Source organism: Lepidothrix coronata, unplaced genomic scaffold, assembly GCF_001604755.1.
Source record: "Lepidothrix coronata isolate B3197 unplaced genomic scaffold, Lepidothrix_coronata-1.0 Scaffold156, whole genome shotgun sequence".
Lineage (NCBI taxonomy): Eukaryota > Metazoa > Chordata > Aves > Passeriformes > Pipridae > Lepidothrix > Lepidothrix coronata.
The window spans coordinates 567,363-577,879 of NW_016690336.1; the positions used below are offsets into that span (position 1 = coordinate 567,363).

Below are 10,517 nucleotides of genomic sequence, written 5' to 3' on the forward strand. Positions count from 1 at the left end.
ACCCTTTAGGCCCTGCAAGGGGCTCTCAGCTCTCCCTGGAGCCTTCTCTTCTCCAGGTGAACCCTTTAGGCCCTGCCAGGGGCTCTCAGCTCTCCCTGGAGCCTTCTCTTCTCCAGGGGAACCCCCCCAGCTCTCCCAGCCTGGCTCCAGAGCAGAGGGGCTCCAGCCCTGGCAGCAGCTCCGGGGCTTCCTCTGGACTCTCTCCAGCAGCTCCACATCCCTGTGCTGTTGTTCCCAGGGCTGGACAGGTGTGCCCAAGGCAGCAAGGTGGGTTATCATTTTTGGCAAAGAACTGAAGGGACCAGAGGAGGGACAACCACGTGATGTAGGAGAAGAGGTGGAAGAATCCATGGAATTACACAGATTGGGTTGGCTTGGAAGGGACCTCAAAGCCCATCTCATTCCACCCCCCTGCCATGGGCAGGGACACCTTCCACTAGCCCAGGTTGCTCCAAGCCCTTTCCAGCCTGGCCTTGGACACTTCCAGGGATCCAGGGGCAGCCACGGATTCTCTGGGCAAAAAGGAGGGAGGCTTGTTTAGCCTGGAGGGGCGAGGGCTGAAGAAGGGTGAGATCTAATTGCTGCCCTCAACTACCCCAGGAGAGATTAGAGAAGGAGATGCCACCAGAGGTTCACAGGATCAGGCAACACACTCTAAAGGAGATTCTGATTAGACATTAGTATTAGATTCATTATTTATTATCATTTTTTAACATGAGGATGGCTCAGCACTAGACCACTGACCCACAGGATCAACAAGATCTCCATCCTAAATAGGAATTCCCACCCTGACTGGGCAAAATCTTGAGCAAAGGGCTCTGAAGCCGGACCTGCTTTGAGAGGGGGATCAGACCCTTCCATCCCAACTCACCCCTACACTCAGATCAGGGTGCTCAAGTGCCACACTGACCTGCAAGGAAAGGAAGGGGAGCTGCTGCCATCTCCTGAGGGAACAAGGGCTCACGTGGAGGCCACCAGGACCATCCCCCTGGCACCGGAGCAGAGCCACCGGGAGCTCCCGGGCCTCGGCCAAAGGTCTTGCACAACAACAGCCGGGTTTGAGGAGGAAAACACCCCCCACCAACCAGTGCAAAGTGAAAATAAAGGTGCAAAAGCAGCTCTGGTAAATGTTTAACGGGGAGTAAAGTCACCAACAAACCCAGCAGAGCTCACAGACGCTGCGTGGAGTTCATCTAAATCAGCTCTGGAGTTTATCTGATTCAGGACAATTCTTCTTTGGATTTGCTTCTGGATTTGTTTTCTCCACGTTCTTTTGTTGCATATTTTTGAAGCAGCAGCACATTGACACAGTCTCATCTTGCCCCTGATCACAAATATAAACCAGTAAAGATATTTTTAACCCTGTTTAATATAAAAAAGCTTAATGTGCAAGACAAGAGAGCCCTGGGGGGCTCTCAGGCTACGAGGAGTTCAGCCTGTGCAGACACTTGGACTGTGTAAATGTTGGCATTATGCAAATATTTATTGCTGTTAAAAATTGATAAAACCAATTTAAAGTTTCCCCACAGTCCAGTGCTGAGGATTTCCAAGATCATCTTCTATTCAGGGTAAATATCATCTTGTGAACAAACACAAATGAGCATCAGAAGGTCAAGAAAACAAGATGAGAGCAGGGAAAGAACTGAAGGAACTGCTCTAAAAAGCCAGGGAGGGAATAAAAACTTGAGTTTAGAGAGGGAGGAATTTATAGTGTTTATCAACAAGCTCTGAAAGTTTAGAGTGTCCAACTCAATCCTGCAAATCCCCTGGTAGGGTGCAAAAATAATGGAGAAGGAAATATACTTGGGGTGAATAATGAATTTAATACAACCCCCTAAAATTAATAAAATATGAGCACTGCTCTTAAAAAAATTCCAGTGCCTTCATTTTCACACCAGAGAAAGGTATTTTTCAACAGATGCTTTTTTGGCACTTGATCAAAATGAGAAGCATCTCCCATTTCCTGAACTTGGATTACTGAACACCACAGCTCAGTGCTAATGAAGATGAAATTCAAATGCCACCTAAAGAAGCAATTAATGAAAATAATTGAATTTTTTTTTCCCCTCCCTCCAAAGTGTTATTGTATTAAGCTCACTCTTGCTTGTCCTCAGGCCCAGACTTCCTAGTGATTTACAGAGGATTTTCCAGTCTCAGCCGTAATTGTTAATGCTGTGAACCACTCATAACCTCCATTTCAGAAGCCTATTAATTTTTGGAAAACACACAAGGAACTGCAGGCACAAATCATCATCATTTCACCTTTTCACCGGCACGTTCGAAAATCAGCTCGATTAGAGCGAAATGATGAGGAGTCAGGATGACATTTCCTCCTCTTCCTGCATATCAATCAGGGCAGGACACCAGGAGAGCACTTCCAGGTGCCACTTCCAGGGTTTTTTGGGAGGTTTTTTAGAAGAGGGAAGGTTGTTTCTTCTTCGAAATGAGGTGAGAACAACATAATAATTCCTTCCCGTGGCCTGTTTTGAACCTGGGGTTGGTTCTGAAGCTTGGCAGGAATCCTTCGCTCCAAAACAACTCTGCAACGGCAGCTGAAGGCCAGGAAAAAAAAAAAAAAAGAAAGCCCACATGTGGTGGCTCTGATATTTTAATCAACTTTTTGTTCCTCTGCTGATCTTCTCTCCCAGAGATTACGAGGATTTTCTGGAACAAACACCAAGTATTTTTAGACCCTCGTTTCACAAAGGAGAGGGAGCCCAGCAGAAGGTTAATTCTGGACATGGTTACGCAGCCACTTGGAACAAGCAGGGCCCAAGGGGAACCATTAGTTTTTTTCCATGGATAACTTGGGATTATTCTCCTAATTTCAGTTAAAGGAATAAAACCCATAAGGTGGTGGTGTCACTGTGGGACTCAAGCACAGGAATGCAGGAGTTACAGCGGGGCCTGGTGTGAAATGCTGATTGTTCACCACCATCCACAGACTGGTGTCACCACAGGGCTGAGCCAAATTCCTGTCACCCCTTGGAAGAAGGGATATTTTTACATGTGTCGAGTGCTGGAGAGGGACATCTGACAAGGACATGGAGTGATAGGGCACAGGGAATGGCTTCACACTGCCAGAGGGCAGGGATAGGTGGGATACTGGGAAGGAATTGTTGGCTGGGAGGGTGGTGAGGCCCTGGCACAGGTTGGGCAGAGAAGCTGTGGCTGCCCCTGGATCCCTGGAAGTGTCCAAGGCTGGCTTGGACGGGGCTTGGAGAAACCTGGTCTAGTGGAAGGTGTCCCTGCCCATGGCAGGTTGGAACTGGAAGGTCTTTTAAGTTCCCTCCCAACCCAAACCATTCCGGGATTCCAAGTTTCCACAAGGCTGTCTGATCCTTTGCTGTTGCTTCTGAACACGTAACAAATAGTTTCAAAATTAAAATATTAAAGTATATAAAGACATATATTTGTATATTGAGATCCACATGTATCCATATACATTTGTTTTTGAGATCCCTGTGTATCCATACACATTTGTATATTGAGATCCTCCTGTCTCCAACATGAATTGGCTTTTCCCCTCTGTCAGCACTGACACACTGCAAGTTTTAACTCATAAACCACGTTCAAAGCTCATCAGTGGGGCACTTTTCTCCTTTCACAGAATCCCAGAATATCCTGAGCTGGAAGGGACCCACCAGGATCATCCAGTCCAAGCCCTGGCCCTGCACAGACACCCCAACAATCCCACCCTGTGCCTGAAAGCATTTTCCAAACATTCCTCAAGCTCTGGCAGTCCTGGAACCGTGACCATTCCCTGGGGAGCCTGTTCCAGGAGGACCCTGCACTCCAAATCATCTCCAGTCCAGCCACATGACAGTAATTTTTCTGTCTCTCAAACACTCAGGATTTGGAAATGAAAACATAACACTTCCATGCCACAGTGCAGTGACACGATTTGTCCATTGTACCAGCAAAAAACAACTCCTTAATTGTTTATCCTGATGACAACTGCACAAAAGGACACACTGGCTACACTGCTGCACTTGCAGGGTTAGATATTTGGATCCCTGCAACACATCTGGCACTGACAGAAGCCACATTTAAGTCAGGTTCTAAATTAAAAATATCATTAAGAGCCTTACCAAGGGGGACTTACCTGAAAGCTGCCAGTAAGGGAGCATAGATGGAGTCTCCATCATACACATACAAGTGGTCCCAGCTGCACTCCGTGGCAAAGTGGTTGAACCGAAGCCTGAGGATTGTGTTTGGCCTGCAAAGAAAAGAAAAATAAACAGATTAATCAAAATAAATAAAGGAAAGAAGGAAAAAAATAAATGAAAAGATTTGTAATCGGCCAACTCACACACACACAGGGCAAAACGCTCCTCCTCTGGTGGGATGATCTGCTCTAAAGCAGACTAAAACTGAGTGATTCGTGTCACTGCAGATGCATCAAACACGCTGGGACTTAATTGTTTTGGGTGTGCAGCTCCCCTGCTATTAACCAACAGGTTCTTTATGGTCAGAAAACAGTGTCCTTAAACCTTTCCCCCTCATCACCAGCAGACACCAAAGAGCAGGACCAGCCAGCCCTCGGCTCTTCCCTGGTGCTGACTCTCCTAAGGAAAGGGCTTTGCCAGGAAAACCTCCATGGACAACGCATGTGAAGAATCCCAGGCACCACTGGGGAGGTAAGGAGAGCTCTTTCCTTGTTCAAGGGACTTTCTGCAGGCTGGTATGGTTATGATGGCCTGAGGTGATGGATTTGCCCAGGAGTTGGCACCAATCCTTCTCCTTACTTTATTGGTTGTGCAGAACGCACGGCCCTCCCGAGGGAAGCCCCTCCAAAGTGCACATCCAAACAAGTCAAAAGTCCCTCTCCAGCTCTCCTGGAGCCCCTTAAGGCCCTGCCAGGGGCTCTCAGCTCTCCCTGGAGCCTTCTCTTCTCCAGCTGAACCCCCCAGCTCTCCCAGCCTGGCTCCAGAGCAGAGGGGCTCCAGCCCTGGCAGCAGCTCCGGGGCCTCCTCTGGACTCTCTGCAGCAGCTCCACGTCCTTGTGCTGTTGTTCCCAGGGCTGGAGCAGTTCTGCAGGGGGGTCTCACCTCAGACAGGGGTTGAGGGGCAGAATCCCCCCCTGCCCTCTGCCCAGGCTGGGGGATCAGCCCAGGGCAGGGGGGGGTTCTGGGTGCCACGTGGAGCTTCTCCTCATGGTAAGACACCATTTGTTTCATGGTTAATGTGCAAAGATCCACCTAAAGAACATCCCAGAGAAGCCACAGCAAACACCCGAATTAGGGCTCAGCTCCAGGAGGGTGGAAACAACCCTACACTGTGCTTGGAACCGAGATAAATAAAAGTGAATCTGTGTCAGCACTGCTTGTTCCCACCCACAGCTGAAGCTGTGGAAAGGACAGATCCAAGTGATCAGGATCTCTCCATCAGCACTGCCTTTGGATTCAGATGAAATCCCCGTTCATCCTAATGGAATAAATCAATAATTTTCATTGTGCCAGAGTCGTTCCTTCCCACAGGAGCCGAATTCTTTTGGGAGTTATTGTGCAAGTTATTCTATTTTTTTGACAGGCACAACCACCTGCTCCAGGCCTTTGGAAAAAGAGCAGCAGGTGGAACTCATGGATAATGTCCTGCTTTAAAAAAAAGAGGGACAAAGAGTAGCCATGGTCTCAAAACTATGGAGTCAGAGGGTCCATCAATAAAGGTTCAGGCTGGGAACAAAAAGAGTCTTTTTGCTCCAGCCAACAACTCATCAGTGGACCCTCATCTGCACCATCTCAGGCACCTGGTTGTGCCTTGGGATCGTCAGGCTCCATGGATTTCACCTGCCTTGTCTCACACTCCCAGGGAAGAACAAATTGGGGATTTTGGGAGGGATCGATTCACCTCACCGAGCTCTCCCAAAGTCCATCCCCTCACTGAACCCTGAAAAGCAACACTGTGGAATTAGAGAGTAATGGATTTAGTCCTTTGGGGAATAAAATGATGGAAAATTGAGATGGATTTGAGAGGGGTTTGGGCCATTTGGGGCTTTTTTTTTTGATGAACTGAGTGTTTTTATGGGAAAAGGGACCTGAGGGAGGAGGGATGGGGATGACGCCTCACTCCGAGCTCTCCCAAACTCCATCCCGACTTAACCCTGAGAAACAACATCATGGAATGATGAAATGATGGAATTATTCCTTTGGGGAATGAAACAATGTAAAACTGAGTTGGATTTGGGTGGGGGGTTGGGCCATTTGGGTTTTTCTTTGGATCAACTGAGTGTTTTTATGGGAAAAGGGACCTGAGGGAGGAGGGATGGGGATGATGCCTCACTCAAGGACACCCCCAGGATGAGGGCACAGCACAGGCACCAGCCAGGAAGAGCCAGGAATTGTGCAGAAGGGAAAGGAGAACAGGAAGGAAAACGTGGTTTATTTTATACTGAATTTCTCAGTGCCTCCAATGGCACACTGGACTGTACCTTTCCCTGCTAATCCCAAATCCCTCCAGCACAGCAATGCCAGCACTCAGACCTGAAAAGCTTTGCAGGCACTGCTTCCCAACTCCAGATGTCTGGGAATTTTACTCTTGGCAGCAGAGCTGGGGCTCTTTTCAGGTGGCTGCATTTTCCAGCTGCTCTAATCAGCACCATTATCTCCTCTCTGTTCCACCACCCTCCTCTGACAGCAGGGGACAAACAGGAAAAGGATTCCAACCTCTAAGCCTGGCCATGGAACAGGGAGGAACATTTTTTTTCTGCCTCTCCAGCAACAAAACATCTCATTTTAAACCCCACAAAGTGATGGTTTTCTAGGAAGCAGAAGCAATCGAGGCTGGAGGAGCAGTTTTGGTGACTTTATCGAGGACTCAGGGGCAGCACTTGACTTCTGATAAAAATATGAGTCACGATATCCTTTAAAAACAGAAGTTGGGATGGTTCATCTGGCTGTGCTGGAATGTCTCAGGCTGGTTTGTCTGGAATAACATTCTTGTGAAACATTTTTTAATCATTTCTAATTGCCAACTCTCTGCAGTTGGGTTCCTCTTACCTACAGAAATTAAAAGGTGTTGCCACTGGGAGCAGCCAACTTTTGATCTCAACCACCTTAAAGGATGGGGCTCCTTCACATAGTTAATGGTGAGTGGTTGGCTCCCAATTCCAGGGTTCTGGATGGCTCTCTGGATAAACTCAGCCCTCAGCTTGGAGTATCTTGGGAGCTTAGGAACTTAACTCTCTCATCCCAAACAAATGGCTGAAGTAGACTCAGTGAATACCCATTTCCCCCAAGCCCCAGTCAACAGACCTCCCAAACATGGAATCATGGAATGGTTTGGGTTGGAAAGGAACCTTAAAGAACATCCAGTTCCACCCCCTGCCATGGGCAGGGACACCTTCCACTAGACCAGGTTGCTCCAACCTGGCCTTGGACACTTCCAGGGATCCAGGGGCAGCCACAGCTTCTCTGCCCAACCTGGGCCTCCCCACCCTCAGTTACAATTCCTTCCCAATATCCCACCCAAATCTCCCCTCCTTCAGCTTAATCCATTCCCTCTTGGCCTGTCCCTCCATGCCTTGTCCCCAGTCCCTCTCCAGCTCTTCTGGAGCCCCTTTAGGCCCTGCCAGGGGCTCTCAGCTCTCCCTGGAGCCTTCTCTTCTCCAGGGGAACCCCCCCAGCTCTCCCAGCCTGGCTCCAGAGCAGAGGGGCTCCAGCCCTGGCAGCAGCTCCGGGGCCTCCTCTGGACTCTCTCCAGCAGCTCCACGTCCTTGTGCTGTTGTTCCCAGGGTTGGAGGCAGCTCTGCAGGGGGGTCTCAGCTGAGACAGGGGTAGAATCCCCCCCTGCCCTGCTGTCCATGCTGGGGGATCAGCCCAGGGCATGGAGAGATCTGGGCTGGGGCATCTCCAGCCTCTCTCCCACCAACACCCCCAAATCCTTCTCCCAGGGCTGCTCTCCATCCGTTCTCCCAGTCTATGTTTGTGCTGGGATTGTCCCCACCCAGGAGCAGCACTTTGCACTTGGCCTTGTTGAACGTCATGAGTTTCCCACATTCCCACCTCTCCAGGCTGTCCAGCTCCCCCTGGATGCCATTCCATCCCTTCCCTGCAGCCTGTGACCACAGCACACATCTTGGTGACCACACCACACATCTTGGTGACCACACCACACATCTCAGTGACCACAGCACACATCTCGGGGTCACAGCAGACTTGCTGAGGGGCCTCAATCCCACTGTCCATGCCACCCACAGGAGAAGACCAAGGAAAACTGTGCTCTGGGTTTTACCAATTTCTGATCCTCCAAGATGCCAAGAGGCCTCAGTTTACAGCATCCAGTCCAAATCCATGCTCTCACATGACTTGTTCCAGTTCCCTGACCTCTCCACTTCCAGATCCAGGGAACAACATGGAATGTGACTGAACACAGAGCTGTCACCACACAGCATCACACCCCACCACTGAACAGCCAAAAAAGAAATGGATTTTTCAGACCTGGCATCAGCTTGGTTCTATGAAAATTGTATTTCAACAAGTTTAGATGCTGCACCATCCATGGGGTGACAGAGGATGTGCACCAAAAGTGCTGCTCCTAAAAATCTCTGCAAAACAAGCATCGAACCCAGGAAGGGCAGGAAGTGAGGTCTGAGGGATTTATCCCAGTTTAGAAAAGCTTTGTAAAAAAGGTGAGTGGTCCTTGTGAAGTCCTCATGGCCCAGTGAGCAAAGAAGGATTTAAAGGATCACTCAAAAAACTGATTTTTCATAAACAGGGGCTTTCAGAGAGTTTCCTCTTTGTTTTTCATGCTGCCAAAAAATCCCATGTGTTGTGAGTCCTAACACTGAATGTTCCCCTCTGATATCAGTTCAATAATTCCCAATCCTTCACTACTTAAACAAACACACTGATTTTTGTTTACCACGTGCTGTTTCAACACAAACCTCTCAATCCTGAGTCAGTCTGGAGGGCTCAGTTGCACAAAAACACCCCAAAAACTTATTTACTGAGCGCTGCCCTATTCAGTTTTAGGAACAGCCAGAACGAATCACGAGATATAAAAATATTTAACGCAGATAAACCTCACCTAAAAGCCACCATAACCAAGAGGAAACCCCAGGCTGTTCCCAGCACTCACCTTCCTTCAATGAGCCAGGTGCATTTTGTCTTGTATTTGTAATTCCCAGGCCCATCCGTGACGTACCCCGAAGGTTCAGTGAGTCTGGAAAGGAAAAAACAAAGGCAAACGTTAGTTTTCCATTCAGAGATGATTTCCTACCTTTTGGAAGACCCGTCATGAGATTTTTATTTAATCAAGAGCCACTACAAACAAACAAAGCTCCCACTGGGATACTCCTGTGGAAGTCTCTATACGGGTTTTCTGATGATTTTCCTGACCCCTTGAAGGACATCACTTCAGGAGGGATGGTTTCTCCATCAGGTGGATGTCATGGCTCCAAGTCCATTTGGAGGGATACACCACACATAACCACAAAGGAATTCCCCAACAGAAAAGCCAAAATTAGTCCCAAGCTATTTATTTAAACAAACTGCACCATTCTTGGATGAAGTTCAGACAAAGTCCACCGTGTGACCTCTCACCCTTTCTGTGTTTGACTCTCCACAAACTCCTTGACAACCTCCTGGATGGAGGAGTGACCCCCAAAGCACATCCCTGCAAGTGTTCAAGGTTGGACAGGGCTTGGAGCAACCTGGGATAGTGGAAGGTGTCCCTGCCCATGGCAGGGGGTGGAACAAGATGGTCTTTGAAGTCCCTCCCAACCCAGCCCAGCCTGTGATTCTCTGATAACCCTCGAGTGCAAAGTAAGACCTTAATTCCTCACACATCAAGAGCTGCAAAACTCAGGACAACCTCAGAGCATGGAATTTCCAGGCATCTCCCACCTTTGGTAGCACATTCCCATCCCCAGGTCACCCCACAGCACGTTCCCATTCCCAGGTCACCCCACAGCACGTTCCCATCCCCACGTCACCCCACAGCACATTCCCATCCACAGGTCACCCCACAGCACGTTCCCATCCCCAGGTCACCCCACAGCATATCCCCATCCCCAGGTCACCCCACAGCACATCCCCATCCCCAGGTCACCCCACAGCATGTTCCCATCCCCAGGTCACCCCACAGAACATTCCCATCCCCAGGTCACCCCACAGAACATCCCCATCCCCAGGTCATCCCACAGCACATTCCCATCCCCACGTCACCCCACAGCACGTTCCCATCCCCAGGTCACCCCACAGCACGTTCCCATTCCCAGGTCACCCCACAGCACGTCCCCATCCCCAGCTCACCCCACAGCACATCCCCCTCCCCAGGTCACCCCACAGCACATTCCCATCCCCAGGTCATCCCACAGCACATCCCCATCTCCAGGTCATCCCTGGATCAAGGGACTGAAGTCCAAGAGCTGAGTGCTCCCCACTGCTGGGATAGTGCCAGGAATACTCTGGAATGCTCTACAACATCCCTTCCTGCCACTCCTGTAAATAGGTGGTGAGGACTTGACAGGAGGAAAAGACCCTGGAGAAGGATGTGGAAGCAGAAAGTACAGTTGG

General features: G+C 49.4%; 2 protein-coding genes across 2 annotated transcripts in view; one reads left to right on the forward strand and one right to left on the reverse strand.

Annotated features, from left to right (window-relative positions):
- Window positions 1–10,517, forward strand: part of CUNH20orf194 (chromosome unknown C20orf194 homolog) — a 732,083-nt gene that overhangs the window by 552,253 nt on the left and 169,313 nt on the right. The window lies entirely within an intron of this gene.
- Window positions 1–10,517, reverse strand: part of ATRN (attractin) — a 172,651-nt gene that overhangs the window by 118,235 nt on the left and 43,899 nt on the right. The window contains exons 3-4 of the mRNA XM_017828986.1: window positions 9,079–9,162; window positions 4,106–4,219 (exon numbers count right to left, since the gene is read on the reverse strand). Coding sequence (XP_017684475.1) covers window positions 4,106–4,219; window positions 9,079–9,162 — 198 coding nt within the window. The remainder of the gene's footprint in view (window positions 1–4,105; window positions 4,220–9,078; window positions 9,163–10,517) is intronic.